This window comes from Antedon bifida, chromosome 6 (assembly GCF_963402885.1).
Source record: "Antedon bifida chromosome 6, ecAntBifi1.1, whole genome shotgun sequence".
NCBI classification, from domain to species: Eukaryota; Metazoa; Echinodermata; class Crinoidea; order Comatulida; family Antedonidae; genus Antedon; species Antedon bifida.
Window position 1 is genome coordinate 19,551,635 of NC_136231.1, and position 17,828 is coordinate 19,569,462.

The 17,828-nt window shown below is 31.5% G+C and overlaps 1 protein-coding gene across 1 annotated transcript in view; it reads right to left on the reverse strand.

Annotated features, from left to right (window-relative positions):
- LOC144844713 (importin-13-like) overlaps positions 1-17,828 on the reverse strand; it is a 34,103-nt gene that overhangs the window by 9,815 nt on the left and 6,460 nt on the right. The window contains exons 6-25 of the mRNA XM_078701741.1: positions 16,086-16,184; positions 12,602-12,655; positions 11,972-12,044; positions 10,979-11,198; positions 10,057-10,141; positions 9,514-9,633; positions 9,269-9,349; positions 8,640-8,778; positions 8,360-8,409; positions 7,685-7,774; positions 7,165-7,312; positions 6,673-6,741; positions 6,179-6,318; positions 5,798-5,932; positions 3,568-3,789; positions 2,958-3,095; positions 2,474-2,570; positions 1,786-1,967; positions 609-698; positions 72-253 (exon numbers count right to left, since the gene is read on the reverse strand). Coding sequence (XP_078557867.1) covers positions 72-253; positions 609-698; positions 1,786-1,967; positions 2,474-2,570; positions 2,958-3,095; positions 3,568-3,789; positions 5,798-5,932; positions 6,179-6,318; positions 6,673-6,741; positions 7,165-7,312; positions 7,685-7,774; positions 8,360-8,409; positions 8,640-8,778; positions 9,269-9,349; positions 9,514-9,633; positions 10,057-10,141; positions 10,979-11,198; positions 11,972-12,044; positions 12,602-12,655; positions 16,086-16,184 — 2,414 coding nt within the window. The remainder of the gene's footprint in view (positions 1-71; positions 254-608; positions 699-1,785; positions 1,968-2,473; positions 2,571-2,957; positions 3,096-3,567; positions 3,790-5,797; positions 5,933-6,178; positions 6,319-6,672; positions 6,742-7,164; positions 7,313-7,684; positions 7,775-8,359; positions 8,410-8,639; positions 8,779-9,268; positions 9,350-9,513; positions 9,634-10,056; positions 10,142-10,978; positions 11,199-11,971; positions 12,045-12,601; positions 12,656-16,085; positions 16,185-17,828) is intronic.

Genomic DNA, 17,828 nt, shown 5'->3' on the forward strand with positions numbered 1-17,828 from the left:
CACTTGACTTTCACATTGAACAGAATGACACAACGATTACGAAACGAGAATAAAAAACTTAATGAACTCACCTCATTAAACTTTTAGCAAACTGTTCTCGTTGCACTTTGTTAGCCCTTGGTAATTCTAACGTATGACTCATAATCACTTCTGGCATTATCGTGGTGAAGTGACTGTTGCAGTTCTTGCAGTACGAGAAAATGACATCACTCATAGGTTCCACCAGCGATCGAGGAGCAGCACCACTAATAGCCTGAAAATTATGTGATTTAATTAATGCATTTATAATTCTAAAAATGATGATACCCAATCATAATAGCCAATGAATAGGGATTGGCTATAGTGTTAATAAATTTCCCCTTTTTTGTTTCATGAGAAGGTGTCCGTTAAGGAAGGGGTGAAACTGTACAAAAAAGTGAACAATAAAATCTAATCAGGGAAATCTCTATATTTTTAAGGGGACACTGGTTTCTTTAAGATCATTTACACTTTGATTCCAAGTAAACCGGGCAATTTGAAAATTTGATGGCAGATGAGTTGGGTGGTGTGACTATATAAGTATAGGTGATTTTAGCAATTGAGTAGATTTTATATACGAATTCAAATACCTTTATAAGTAATTCAATAAGTGCTTGGCCTTGCTGAGTGACTGTTTGAGCATACATTGGAACCTTATTGGATTGCGCTATAAAAATGTTCTAAAAAAAAAACAACACAATGATTTAAAAAAACGAAAAGAATTGATCACAGTAACATGGGATAAAATGGTAGTGCGCATGTGGATTCTAGAGAAGACTGCCTCTTGGATGCGACTGGCATCAGTGGGAGGAACGAAACTGTACTGTACTGTACTCAATCAAAAAGTTCACCCTTCCACTAAATGGTTAACATACTTGTGCCTAGTTTGACTATGCATATAGTATCCCCTCTCCTGATCTAGAAGCATGCTTTCTGTGTCTACAAGAGACTGATATTTTCACCAATGGAAACCACATACTACACACATATTCACTCCAATACACATGTTTTCTTTTTCAAAAACATATGAATTTGTTATCTACAGTATACTAATAAACATACACACTCTTTTAAATTGGCAATTCAACCCAGTAACACTAACCCAGAAGGGGTATATACAAGGTATCTCTATGGAGTAGAATAGAGGAGTCTCTCATGTGGGTGGGTAATTGTCACAGGGGTACTTTAGTTGTCCGGATATCGTGTCCAGATACGCATTAAAACATTCAAGCCCTGCTAACGATTCTGTGTCCAGGTACCTACTTTGACGTGTACGGTACAATGTAAATATTACATTGAGAATGTTTACCTTTGTTTGCCTACGTGAGATCATTCATGAGATATTTTAAACGATGCTATTGTTTGGAGTACTTGACACTATGTGTAATAGTTTTAATACTGTCACCTTAAGCATACAGTCCAAAAAATGACATTACGAAATCGTAGAACAATGTATAGTATATCAAAAGCGGGTAACTAAAGCTCTGAAACCACACAAAGTCCTTTACTTGTTTGACTTCTGTAGAAAAATATGATTTTCTTTGTGTCCGCCATACTGACTAAGATCATAAATCTCTGACATAATACACATGAACATACATGATATACAATAATAATTAATTATGTATCTAATATTAAATTTTACTGTAATACGGAGTGAGCACAATTGAGTTATAAATATCGGTACAGTACCTATCTATGGTGTCACTTTGGTGTCTTATGGATTTTTATTTATATTTATTCACAAATAAGAAACATATTGCTTACAAAAAAGTTACAAGTAGCTTTCACGGTGGGTTGTTCAGGTAGAGTTATTGACACAAGACCGCACTGGAATATAGCAGATGGACTCATATCATTTGATATCAATATGTTAGGCTGTGTTTTCAGAATCTTTGTACACATATTCATGTACGCTTCTATCACCTCTGTGTGTTCTCGAATGTTACCTAAACCAATGATAAATAAAAAAGTATAAAGATCTAATAATATATATAAGATATAATGTAATTGCAGTGATATGCAGGTCAAATGAATAAGTAAAGTTTTTCAAATATTGTAATGTATATTTACGCAAACACAATGGTGTGATTTGGACTGAATTAACTCTAAATAATGGAAAAAATACACCAACGTTACAACCGTCAAAAAGTCATTCTAAAGCTCTGTCTACACTATCAAACTAGTTTGAAAAGTGTGATATACCCAAATATGGTAGTGATATGCCCAAATATGGTAGTGATATGACATCATCATGTCTATATAGGGGTACATCACATTTTTTTGTCACATAAAGTTTGATGGTGAGCTTTAGAGACATATAAGCATACACAGAATGATCTGAGATGCAAAATGCCAATAAATGAGAAAAACAATATAGGATTGACCATATATAAAGTTATTGATTTTTCAGAAAAAAAATTCCACAAAATACACATTTTTTAATTGTTTTTACCTGACTGGAAAAGAGAGAGCGTCTTGTCTGTAAGCTGCAGTATGAGTGACTGTGTATTGGCAGAATAAGCCTCATTAAGACTGAACAACATAAGCATCTTAAAAAAACAAAAACATTGTTAATATTATATCTTTCAGCTTTCAAAATTGTTTAAATCTAGTTGCTGAGCTGTCATTGCTGTTCCCCCTTGAAATTTGGGGTTGAGAAAAGAGTAAAAAATACAAATATTTGAATCAAGTTCAGATGGTTGCACAGGGCTTAAGTGAAAACTGAAGATTTAGTCATCAACCAGTTCTTATCATAAGGAATGGATTTTGCACAACAAAGATATCACGAAATATTTGTAAAGGTTATTTTGAAAACGGACTTCATTTGACAGTTTCATACCTCTGATCAGTGCTCCTCAATTGAGGCTCAATTTTATATACCATGATTGAACTAGAATCCAATTGTCTACTACGGATCACTAACGAAGAGTTCTTACCTGTTGTGAAAGGTCTAAGATGGGTACATGAGGAGAGGCTGTGTAGATCTGTACAAGAAGCTCACAAATACCAGGTACCATTGGACCAACATCATCCAGTAATGTAGTAATGGCTCGCTTAAGAAATTCACAAATTGACTGTAAAAAGCATCAAGAGTAGGAAAATATTGAGATATTTACAACATAAACCAGTTTGACTGTTTTGCTTTCATGAAAAACCATAAATAAACACATTCTAGTCCAAAGGAAGTATGGTTAACATATACATTTTTTTAATGTGAATATTGAAAAGGAATTCTGTAACATCGTTAGTTAAAGACTGGCAATATTATTGAATACAATCACCACTGCCCTAGTATATTGGGGAAGAGTTGTACAGTCTTACATATTTACTCATACACACCACTCATTCATATATATTCTTTGTTCATCTCAATCTTTTATCCATACAGTAAATCGATATGGCAATATCAAAATAATAAATATGGTATGATGTATGAATGACACAATCACCTCAGAAATGAGATTGATGGGAACAACTATCAGTGTCCTTATTGTTGAAAGAAGGTAAAATAACCTTATACATATTTTGCTTAGAGTAATATTTTACCTGAACAATACCAAGATCACAAACCCACACTTCCAAAACCTTCTGTAAGATAGGAAACACCCTCTGCAGAAGGAATGAGACAGGTTGTGGGTCTTGACTGGACGTGACTGCTGATCCTAGGCCCTGGTTCTCCTTGTCTTCTCTGCGTATGTCAAGAGTTGCTGACAGGCTTGCTAGCATATTCACTTTCACAAGAATTGTACCCTTACTTGCAGCAGAGGGCTAGTGTTAAGAACAACACAAATTATACAAATTAGTTGTGTTGGTAATCTATGCATACTATTGGAATGTTTTACAGAGTAAAGGATGTGTACATGTAAGAATACTAGCACTTTCATGTAATAACATTATTTCCTCAACTGAAAAAGTCGCAAAAAGTTTTCCTTTTTTAAAAACCATTATTAATAGCAAGTATGTATCCTCGTGATGTGATAATATACAATTTTTCTGGCTATTTTTTTTTTTTACTTCAAAGTGCAGAACAATTTTCCCGAAACCAGACTCTCCAAAAACCAGAATTTTTGTTAAGATTGGACATTCCAAAGATGTCCAGCATTGTCTGTAGTCACTTATTTTTTGTCTTTACTTCAGTATTAATATTTGTTTAACATTTATTTATTTTGAATAATTTTTTTAAAACAATGTCAACATTTAGTTTATAATTAATTAGTAGTAGTATGATCAATTTCATTTCCATGCTGCAAACATTGTAAAACATTCCAATATATCAAGAAACAAATGCAATCCAATATATTCAATATGTTTTATGTTTCTTCTCACATGTTTCAATCTTTTGTTCAATATGATACATAGAGGGTAATATAGAGGGAGCTACAATATTTTTGTTTTTTCTGGTCTCTAATTTGTCCAAAAGAGGGTGCTATAAACATTTTTGAGTAAACATGGCATTTTCTGTCACTACCTCTAGAACACTGTTGAATACTACTAGTATTCAACAGTGTTCTAGAGGTAGTGACAGAACATGTTTTAATCAATTTATATTATACAAACATTGATAAGGTTGAGGGCCTCTGGAAACATTTCTTTTTAGATAGTCTCCAGATAAAGCAAGGGCTATACAGAACTACAATAGACCAGTTATTACCTATTTAGATGGCATGTATTTAAGCATATGGTATTCAATATAATATATAATAATAATATAATAACTTAATATAGTATTAAATAAATACAAGAAATATTTATTCATTCATAATAATGTTTTCAGTATATTAATATGTATAGTTAGTTATATGTTAGTATCAAATACTTAAAAATTATCCCTTCCAACAACAACTTAACTTGTACATCACATACCCATGCTAGCCACAGAGAAAACCGACATTTCGTAGTGATTAACATAATAGTATAATAGCAAGGAAGAGTGAAATGTAATTTCACTCTTCCCTGGTAATGGACATTTTTAATCCATGACAAACTTATATAACAGTATGGTTACGGTCTTACAATGGCCTTAAATTTACGTTGTAACCGTCTGCGCAGCCATTTGTTTAAAACTTTTAAGGTTAAAAAAGGTAATACACACTGCATTTGCACATGAGGATAGGAATAAGGGCCCAAATGTGATAAGAATATTTTTGTATAGAGTAAATAATTACTTCTAGATGAGTAAGGTAATATGCATTATTAATTATTGTTAGCTTGTTTGTTAGTTTATTAACATCGTGCATGTCACATGTTGCCAGAAACACTCACATGGTTCTTTATACCAGAAGGCTGATGAAGTAAATATTTTAAAATCAAAATTATAATATCGTAACTGCCAACTCTACTAATTTTGAAAATAAGCAAAATCTTTGAAAATGAATTGTTGCAGGGCTGTAAAAGTTGAAATAATATGCTAGCCCATAGTGTTGTATAGATGATCTATAGATGCTTTTAAACATCATTAAAATGCAGTAGATCTCCTATTCGGGGGACACATTTGAGACCCAACAGAGTGTCTTCTGAATATGGGTGTTCTTTGAATAGAATATTGCCACTTGTAATTTCACTGGAACGTGGTCATTTAATCACCCTATTCAAACACAACTTCAACTATAATCTTTGGAATTCTATAGTATAAGGTTTAGATACAGTAGTACCACAGTTTTGGCCATGAGAAAACCAAGTCAAGATTTCAACCAAGGTGCCTGGTATTATTAAGCAACCATGTCTACCACCAATCTATAGTACAACTACTAACAAACATGAGTAAATCATTTCATACCTGTTCATGTGATGCTGCCTCAAGATGTTGGAGATGTGGTGTCACAATGACATCCAGATAGTGCAGGATCTCTTGCACTGATAATGTGGAGAGTACAAAGCCAACAGATGCCATTAGTCGTACACACTCCCTTGACTAAAATAACAAATTTTGAATTGTTCTAAAGCTCTGTCTACACTATCAAACTAATGTGATGTGCTCAAATATGGTAGTGATATGACATCACAGGTTAATGGGCACATCAAATTGTTTTGTTACATACAGTTTGAAAATGTAGACAGAGCTTTAAACATTATAGACAAATTACAACGAAGTGAAAACATAATTACACATGTGTTTGTTGGCAGTAAAACCAACACGTTTTTGTCACACACCACATACCTTTAGCAGATTAGAGTTTAGAGCAGCTTGAATGCTGGTTAAAATACGATCTGCATGTGGTTTCATGTCTAAAGCACATTCCCTCGTGATCTCTTTCAGAGACATTGTTGCTGGCACTGATAGATCTGGGTTATTTAAACCTAGTATTTAGTAAATAAACATAGTATTAGAAAATATTACTCTATATAGTAATATTTATAGAGCATACATATCTTCTAAGAAACAGTTACAAGACACAGACAAATAATTTCACTCTGTTGCAATGCCAATTCTCAAATCAAACATCTTACGTAAACTGTTACTAAAGCTCTGTCTACACTATCAAACTATTTTGACTATAACTATGGTAGTGATATGCCCAAATATGGTAGTGATATGATATCATCATCATGTCCATATATGGGCACATCACATTTGTTTGTCACGTAAAGTTTGATAGTGTAGACAGAGCTTAAGAGGCATTAACCAAATGAAAGGACAAATTCTTCTTCTACCTGAAAGTACTAGAGGGATGACACAGTCCAATGCATCAGGCATATCAGCAAGCCATTCGGAATATGCTTCTGTAAAAAATATAAATATATGATATTGTGTCACCTACTTTAATTACAAAAGAGGGATAGGATCTGTTTAAAAATGTATAAATTGTCACTTGAATTCACGGTGAGGTTTCATTTTAAACAGAGCCGTACCAGTAGCATTATATTAGTTTGGTAGTCCTAACAAGCAAGGAGCAATTTAATTATATAAAGTTTTTTTTTCTCTTTTATTCTAGTCAGAGTCTAGATTATCAGCTCTAGATACTGGTATGATGGTAGATTTGAACACCACACCTTGGTATTAATTAACATGTTAACTACTGAGCTATAATGCCACAATAACGATCAGTGTTCAAACACAGCACTGTAACCATAAAGTATAACTCTAATCTGCATATAGAGGGCAGTAGTGCTAATGTAATTCATCTAAAGGCAAATGTATATTACCTAGCATATAGAGGGCAGTAGTAGCCAAAGTAACATTTGACATGTTGATCTGTGGCAAAAGTCTGATGAGATTGTCAACACATTCATCGTCACCATATTCTCCAACCTCAGCTATTGACCGAAAAGCAAACAGCAATGCTTCAAGTTGCTGAACACAAAAATAATTATTATTAATCAAAAAAATATTATTGAAATATCACAAAATAAATAATAACAAATAAGTTGTTGCTCCATACTTGCCAAAAACATTAGAACAAATGGCATGTGGCATATCTGGTACATTTAGTTTGTGTAGTGTTCTATTGGCCGTATTTATCAATGCCTTAAGTCAGTATTTTACTCAATATTTTCATAATTTCTTTCTTATAAATAATATCTAACATAACAAAAACAATTTAACGATAAAAAATAACCATGTTGATGAATAAAGTTGTTTATTAAGCACCATTGAAACATTTTTATTTAAGCAAAAAGACTGATAATGCCAGTCATGATATAAATAAAAGGAAACTAAACATACCTGCCAGGATCCTCCTTGACTCTGTACCCTCACTAGCATACCATATAAATTATTCAACAAAGGTTGGCGTAGAAGAGTAAAACAGTACATCTATAGAAATAAAGAATTGTTAAAATCGATGTTGTTATTTGGTAATATATTCTTCAGCATGATGATAATGAATGAACTAAAGACCAACTCAGACAGCATCGTACGACGATACATAGCCGAAGAAACGTCTTAACTCATCGGTGCTGTCTGAGATAGTGTCTGCCATAGCTTTTAGATCGTCGGGAGAACTTTAAACATGTTCAATTTTCTCCTGACCAGGTACAATGTTGTCTTAATAGTTTGCATTTGCAGATTCATTCAGATACAGTTGTACTTTTGGTAAGGGAGCTTTTAATGACCAACAACCTGGGACCTACGTATTGAAGTGTTGTCAGTCAATGGGACTTAGAAACCACTAAAACCGTGTCTAGGATTAGAATCCAATTTGGAAGTACATCCAAACTTCCATTCCATGCATGCATACAATGAATTGACATGACCTAGTTGTCTCAAATCGAATGCTCTCTAACACCGCTAGTATTGTTCTTATCTTTAATTTTAGCAGAATAACATGTTGTGTTGGGGGTGATTTTTTTAATAAAATAACAAAACGCCTCTTTTTGTGACATATAAAATAAATCATACCAAAGTATCGCCTATGTCTTGTCTATAGCACCTGAACTGCTCTTTCTCTTCTGTGAAAATACAATTGGTTACTAATAAAATTTGTAAAAATTAGCAAATTGTTTCATCTTGGTGTTGTTTAAATTCTGTTGGACCTTTAAAAAATATGTCTCAATTGTATTAATTAATTGTACAAATATCCCTCAAGTCAATTAATTAAAACAAGCATATCTGATAAAAGATAAAGCATGCTTACATTTAATCATATTAACCCTTTAGAGAATACAATCCTCTTAAATACCTGTATTCCATGTATTGTATTCATCTTCACTTGGATATTGCACTTTAGTAAGCATCACATCCACTAGATGCATGTAAATTGGGCCAAAGGTCATCAAATACTCCTGACATTTCACAGTCTCAGCTCCTGTTATTTCATCCTAAATATTTTGTAAAAAACAATTGTATTGATAATAATAATATCAAACATTTATAAATCGCTCTTTACCGGAGTCTCACAGCGCAACATGAAAAGAATAACTATTGAAATAGGTGAGTTTTCAGGAGAGATTTGAATTGAAAAGGGGATGGAGTGTAAAGGCGATTTTCCACTAGGCAAATTTGTTCGTGAAAATCGAAATTCATGTTTACATCTTCCAATTCCCTCTATATGCATGCGTATAACCTGACACTTTCGATTGGCATGAATAAATTCGCCTAGTGGAAAATCAGCTTTACGGATGAAACAAGGAAGTTGGTTCCAGATCTCTGGTGCCTGAGCAAAGAAGCCCTTAGGCACAGATTTTAGGTTGGTAACTATTAATGTGCCAAATTAAAATATTGATTTTTATTCAAGATTTGCAATATAAAGGCACAGGAAGAATGTTGTACTATGTACAATAAGAAAAACATTAACCAATCAAAGCATACCTGTAAAATATACCAGAAGCCAAATGGCATGTTGCTTATGTTCTCATCTACTGGATAGTGACCAGGAAGTGCAGTAAAGCCCTGTGACAGAAAAAAAACCAAATTATTTTAATGAAATTATTTAAAAACAATTTTCAACAACACCTTTTCATGACGCACCAAGCGACTACATTCATTCTGCACATGTTCCTGAACATATAGAATATGTCACAATAAAAAACAATAACACAATATAGGTTACTTACCAAGATGAGGTTTGTGAGATCCAGACATTGTTGCCGTTCATCGCCTTGACTTTCAAGGATTAATTTAGAATGGTTCTCACCGATAGCAACGGTCAGTCTACAGATACCATGTACCAGGTCCTAATTCAACAAAAAAAGACTTAAGTTATCATTAAGAATTGTTCACAACCTCAAATTTTATTTTGTGATTTGTTGCCACAATAAACAGTGACATAAAACCAAGTCAATAATGGTTGAAGATTTTTTGATAACAATAATAGCAAAATTTGATGATCTTGGTAGGAACTCATTGAAACAAATATTGATATGGTTAAGTTTGCCTCACTCTACACACAACTTTTATCATAAAGACATGAAAATAACAACACATATTCCTTATTAAATGTCATGTTTAATGATATCAAATATTTTTATAATTTGTTTTATTTATAAATTCAGGTTATGAAGAAATTAATGCATCCTTTCATATACAAAAAATATAATAATCCAATTTAGTGTTAGTTATCGTACAAAGGATGCATTGTGTATCATAGGCCTACCTACCATGTCTTTTTCTCTTACAGCATTAGCCAACAGATCTTGGAGTCTGAGTACTTGTGGAATAATCTTCTTTATTGTGTTTGGGTATCTAAAACAAATGAATGATACAGTGTGATCTATATTGTCTATAATTATCAACATCATGTTTATAGTACAGAATTAAAAAAACTATTCTTGAAATTGTTATTTAACACAATGAAATAGCATAAGTGAAATTTCAATAAATTTTAGCAGGACAATCTTATATAGCGCTTAATGCCAAAGCATCTAAGTGCTTCACATTATTACCCCGTCATTGGATCAAACATGTATGAAACAGCTACCATAATGTTGCAGAAGTAATCAGCGAAGTTGTTTTAAACCTACCAGGTACCCATTTGTACAGTTGGGTGAAGAGAGGCAAACATAAGTGATGTGGCTATAGGACACAAGCAATGAGACAAGCCTTGGTCTTAACACACTCCACCCCACGTCCTTACAAAATAACTATTCATTAAAGTCTGTATTATTTTCTTATATCACTATTCTTATTTATTTAAGGACTGTCACAGTTAAAACATTTTACTGTCCCAATTATTATTATTATTATTATTATTATTTCAGTAAACAAGCATACACACAAGATGATTTACATATAATCTTATACAATTTTTTAATGTAGACTTTTTTTTTATTCTCATGTAATTTATTTTATTTTTTTTTGGTTTTTGTTTTTATTTAACTTTTCTGTTTTTGTTGTATTTTGTGTATTGTATCTGTTCTGAGGGTCTCAAATGATCAGCAACTGCTGGATGGATCACCCTCATTAAATATGGTTAAAATAAAAAAAATAAATAAAAGACAGGATTTGAACCCAGCTATTACTATCAGAGCTATTACCCTTTGTCACACATACTTCTTCATTGTCAATGTCACTGTCACTTACTTGTAGGCTGATGGTTCCTGAATGACACTTATCAACGAGTCAATGCATGTATCATATAAGTTATCATCATGCACATATTTAAACAGTATGTCAATGAATGGATTGATGTCTATCAGAGGAACGCCAAAGTTAACCCAGCTGGAGAAGCATCGTAAAGCTTGGTGACGTATTGACACTGGTGAGTCTTGTTGATCAAGCAGGTTTTGTATTAATGGTAGTACTAGTAAAGCAAAAGGATATGAAAATCTAAATATTATACATAATCAATAATTTTGAATTAGTAATTCTTTTTGAAAATTAAAAAAATAAGCGAAACTAACCTGCTTGACAAATTCGCTCGGACAGCTTCTTCAGAAGAAATGACAATGTCATTAAACAGAATGACCTCTAGAGGGCAAATTTTATCTAATGACAGGGTCATACCATGGAGGTATCTCTAATTTTATACCTCCATGGTCATACACTTCCTAGCAGGTTAGGTTCGCTAATTTTTGGGGTTTTTTTTCGGAAAGAATTAATAATTCATGAATATCCAAAACCAGATAAACATTTTTATAATAATCAATGTTTTATTTTTTTTCACCTAATACATCCTACTTTGGGTTGAAAAGCATTAGAAACTGCAGAAAAAAATGGAAACTACTTTCTATGGTCCTAAATTCATTGCTATTTAAAAAAAAGTCCCGTTGGACTCAAAACTGAACATCCATAAACAAAATTGGTTGAAATATAATAATTGTCTCATTCAACGTGCCAGTATAATAACTTTCCATTTAAATTATATGTAGCAGGTCACTCACTTTCCTGGAATAGTCATGTATATTCTGTAATTAACACATTGACAATTGATTTAGAAATAATATGAACTGATAGCTACAACTTAATCACTCTCTATATACCTGTATATAGTACCGTTGAGAGAATTTAACAACAGTCTGTGTCAAAAAGTGCTTTATATATATTATCCTGTATATTTAATTTATATTTCTTTACCATGTTGCAGACCCTTTTGTAACTCATGTCGAACTGTTCCCTTTCTTGTCTGTCCTAAAGGTGCTGTTTGAAACTGAAAAATTGAATACAATAAAAGGCTTAAATGTGTAATAGGTCATTAAAAATATCATCGTGGATAGATAATAGGTGCTTGTATTATGGTTGTCAGGGCAATAAAGTTAAGTTCACATCAGACAAAAAGGAGTGAATTTCACATTAAGTCTGTCACCTGAGAAAGAGTAGCTCAGCAACATTATAATGTGAACATACAATATACACAGGGGAAAATCCAGGGGGTTGTGCTAGATAAAAGAACCCCCTCCTCCTAGAACTAATTTTAGTGGGAGGGAAGGGGGACAACACCTTTGACAAATAAAAAGGAATTATGGATTTTTTTAAATATTGATAGACTATCATATTAAATGTTATGTCCTGAATTCATTCCTGATTCATTCAAACATTATCAAAATCAAAGTGCTTGCTTTGCTTAATATTCACCTCCTACAATAAATACATTTAACTATATAAATTATAAATTAATGATTTAATTAAATAAGCAGTGGTCCAAGTGTATTGAAAACCTTTTTAATAGAGTGAGTCTATGTTCACAGTTTACATTAATTTACCTACCTCTTCTGGTAAAACAGTGAGGAGTTCCAACAAAGCAAGACATTTGTTTGTAGCCTATAAGAATGTCAAAAAAAGAGGATATATTAATTAGATATATTTGTTTATATTAGATAATAATTATATAATATATGATAATTATTAGAAAAAAAACATGATGATATTGATGTTATCATTTCAAAAAAATCTTTGCCAATATTAAGTTATCTGAACAGTTACTTATATATTGATAATTGGTTTACTGTGGAGAGACAGTCTTATAAATTAAAAAACAAGCTAAGCCAAATTCTATTTAACCCCCACCCCCAGTATACTGTATGCATTTAAAATCCAGATAAATAGCTTTCTTTATCCCATCGAACCTTGATATCCTGACAGCAAAGTTATATATTTTTTGCTTGCAATTGTTTTTATAGGTATCTTCCTATACAAATACATATTTTTTGTTTTTTTTAGTGTTTCTGAAGGCATGCTGTTTTTGGTGTCACCTTAAAAACATAAATAAAATAGTCTATGACTTTTATGCTATACTAAACACAAAAGTTTGTTTGTTAGGGTATAGAACAGAGAAGTTAACTTTTATTATTCACATCCTACCTATAAATAACACAGAAAAGGAAGGAAGAATTCTAACATTACACAAGGCCACAATTAACAGGTCATACTATGGAATAATATACAATAATGAATGTTTACGAGTTGAATTGAAGAGAGATTATTTGCATTTAATAGTTTGAAGATTGACTGTTCAATTTAACAAAATGATCATTATTTATAACACACCTATTGTTACTTTTAATATTAAAATATCTGCTGTTTACCCGCTGTTTCATGTGTACAGTTTCATCTTTTTTTTCCCATACATATCCAACAGCAAGAAACTCGGCAATTACACATACAGGATGGATAAACTATTTAATAATTTATTAGCTTATAAACTAATTCTCATTTGAGGCTTATGGAATGGAGTTGAAAGAGTTGTGAGTTACACACTAGGTCAGGATTGGACTTGGGATTGGAAGGCAAGCATGTTAACCACCAAGCTACAGCTCGACTATCTTATATTTTTTTTAAATTATTTTATTCTTTTATCTTAATTTATTCAAAATTATGTTTATTGTTATTTATTTATATTATTGTTAAGGAAAGTTTTCATACAGTGATTTAGTTTGCTTATTGACAATACTTGGCATTTCGTTTACTTTATATTGTTTTGTAGTTGTCTGCAATTTTTGTAAAATTGAATAAGCAGACTAGACTACTAAAAATAAAAGTGTTCATTGCACCATTACAATGCACAGGCTTGTTATTACACCAAATTAATCTGTGTAGTGATATCAGATGTTAAACTAATAATCCCTGCCAAGAGATACTATTGAATTATTATAATAACACAACATCTATGATTAGAACTAACTAAGCACACTGAGTATACGATGCCTATAAAACAAAGGGAGTCACATGGTAGTGTGATGTCATTGCTGTTATCTACAGTAGTGAATAATGTTCTAATACTATGTCAGATGTTAAACTAATAATCCATGTACATTAGAACTGAAAACCATACACAGCAAGTACTTAAGTACAATAAGTGATTTAACATACTAATGTACATAGGACTTTGCCTTAGATTAAAACATTTACCATACAATGTTACCTTTAAATACTGTTACTTAGAACAAGCGTACATAACATATTCCTTGTAAATCATTATCTCAAAAGCATGTTACATTTGAAAACTGACTGAATACTACAGTATTTTCTTAAGCAATGAACATGTCATTATGTCAGGATTCAGTATTTCAACATTAAATATGTCACTCATACATTGCTTGATTAGTGGACTTTTTGAAATTGATTCTTTGTTTCAAGTTTTAATCTTTAAAATATCAAAATGTAGTGGTTAGAATGATAATTCCATCAAGTTAATGCACATTTTTTACGCAATTTTTTCAAATACTGTACAACTATACATTCATTAGTATCGTTTTGATTTAGCTTTTCGCTTTTTCTCCATTGAGATCCAGCAACTGATACCCATAGCATTGTCATTTTTTCAGTAATTTGCCTTTGGATTCATTCATTAGTATTAATATATATTTTTTCTTTAAATATAATAATAACCACTTTTTAATAATCTGTCTAATTTTAGACAACTCTTTACCAAATTAAAACCACTGAAAGGTATAGCTATAAATGACTCAATAAATTGTATGTAGATGCCATCTTAGGCTACTAACAAATTAGTATAGTTTACTACAGTAATAGTAAACCCGGTCTACAGTAATACTAATAGTAAACCCGGTCTACAGTAATTTAGTAAACCCGGTCTACAATAGTAATAATAGTAAACACGGTCTACAGTAATAGTAAACTCGGTCTACAGTAATACTAATAGTAAACCCGGTCTACAGTAATAGTAAACCCGGTTTACAGTAATACTAACATAGTAAACCTGGTCTATAGTAATAGTTAACCCAGAAAAGAGTGAAAGTAAACCAAACTAAAAACACAGAATAATAGTCACCCATGTTTAACTATTAAAAGCTTACGGTAAAATTAGACTTCAGCCATTTCACATTTGATTTAGACTTTGATTGGATATTAACAGGTGAAGGGTGGTTAGGGGGTGCAGCGAGCCAAACGCAAGACATCATTGCCTCAGGCAGAATAGGATATGAATATTGATAGCCTATTAGCTTAATACGTTAACTAACAAAAACCAATACAAACAATAATACCCTCATTGCAAATCTAAAAAGAAAAGCCATCAGAAAAAAATTATTCTTGTCATTCACCTAAAGTTTATCTTTATAAAAATATGACAATTTATATTATCACTGTCAATATGAATTTACTTCATATTGTAAAGGAAAACAATTTCACTTTGAATTTATATATTTTATAAATTTAAGTAATAGGTTTTATACTAGAAATATATGTGCAGCAGGCCTGCATCATAAAAAATATTGTGAATAAAAGACGTTAAAACCACATTTGAAAACATATAAACATTATATTAGGTAGTGACAACAGACTATATAACCTTCAATCTTGATTATACTACATGCCATAGTACCTTTATAGTACCTTATATTATGTATAATAGTACCTGTATATTAATTTGTATCTAGAACACAATGATACGTGCAAGTTTATTAATATTGATGTCAAATGGGCACCAATCTCGAGAACACTAACTTTTCAAACCAACTGAACTGGTCCTACTAAAACATGCCCTAAAGCGTCCAACTAAAGGGAGGAGGTTCTAGCGTACACTGATACCTTATTCTAAATCAGTAATTTTTATATAGAATTTTAGAATGTTTTTTTAGAATAATACCTTAATATTAGAAGCACTGAAATAATATTTTACATATGAAAAATATTATTTCTGATTTGGATAAGATATAAAAATATAGTTTCCAAGTTTCTAGTTTAATCTATTATCGATTCAAGCAAAAATGAAAACTTAAAAAATACTCACATCCATTTGTGGCATTTCTGCTTGATGAAACGTCTCTATCATGCTCTTGACTGCATCTGACCAAAACTCAGGCATAGTGTTCAAAGAGAATGAAGCAAGCTAAGAATAAATGCAACAACAAACATCAGTATATTAAACAAGCTTAAGCGTACGAGTTTAAAGTTACTTGCTAAAACAGCTAAAATCCGTTAAGAGTGCATCTTAAGATGCTGTATATCTACACAGGTATGAGAGTTAGTTGAAATTGATCCCTGCTAAGTACATAATGGTAGCATTTAAGAGGATTAAGTCTGATGGATTTGGATAGAATTTAGGTAATAACACATGCCCAATTGAAATACAACACTAGAATGGGCTTGTTTACAAGATAATTAACTAGCTGTTTGGATCAGCGGCAAATGGATTATTAATAAAGATTAATGTTATTACTCGAATGTATTATAAAAAAGAGAATAATTACAAGAAATATGATATATTCATTGCAATCAGGTTTTTTAGTGGTGAAACAGTCACAATGGAAAATACACATTAAATAAATCATTAGAAATGGATAGATATAATATAAATAAATCCAAAGGCAAGTTACTGAAAAATGACAATGCTGTGGTATCTGTAAAATGGATATAAAAAAGTAAGTTTCTGTGGCTGAATCTCAATGGAAATGCAAACAAAATCATAGAGTAGGCGTAGTAGTAGGATTGGTTGTTGATTTCCAAAACTAAAATCAAAACAAGAAAGTGCAGAACACCAATCATTTATCAGGGCTAAATGAGTGCCCCAATTCAAACAATTGGCTTCTATGGCATTTATGTTGTTATATGATTTTAATGTTTGATGGTTTTAAAATGAAGATCATAAATAAATTAACAAACAAACAAACAAAATAAATAAATCAAGTTAAAATTTTAATACAAAATGTAATGACAAATAATACCCAAACACCAAATTAATCAATCTGAATGAATAATAATGATTTTTGAAAGATTTTTTTGAAAGATTTTGTTAAGCATATACATATCTAAAGGAAACTAATCCGTAAACTAAAAAACTACCAAATCCATTAAATGCTTTTATAGGTAATTCTAAAACAGTGATATTTCTGTAGAAATAAATTTGATTTCCTAATTAATAAGGAAATGCTAAGGATCAAAGGTAAAGACCTACACTCAATAAACAATCGGATCTAATCAAGGGAAAAATGTTTATCTAATTTAGTAGGAGCATGAAGGATTAGCTCATTATTTAATTGGCCCTTATTAGCTACATTTCCTGTCACCTGGGTGCTCAGTATATTCATGATAATGGATCTATTGTATAAACACCACTTGTTCCTTGACAATTTAATTTTTGACCATCATTGTAAGCAATATCTGACCAGGGAGTTGTAATTAGAACTCCCTGATCTGACCACTTCTTGGTTTTACAAAATAATTACTAATTACCTACCATATTTTTATTTGTATATTTAACTTTCTTTTGCATAATGTAACGTTTGTTCTCTATGATTTTATTTACTTGATTTGCACATGTATGTATTGTGCTTAGTTTATATTTATATATTTTTGTTTGCTTGTTTTGTTTTCTTTCATTCTTTTGCTCATTTGTTTTGTTGTTTTATTTTAGTTGCACCACTAAAGACAATGGTGACCAATAAATAGTGATGACCAATAAATAAATAAATAAATAAATAAATAAACATGAAGAAATAAGTTAGGAACTTATTTCTCTATGGTGCATTAAATC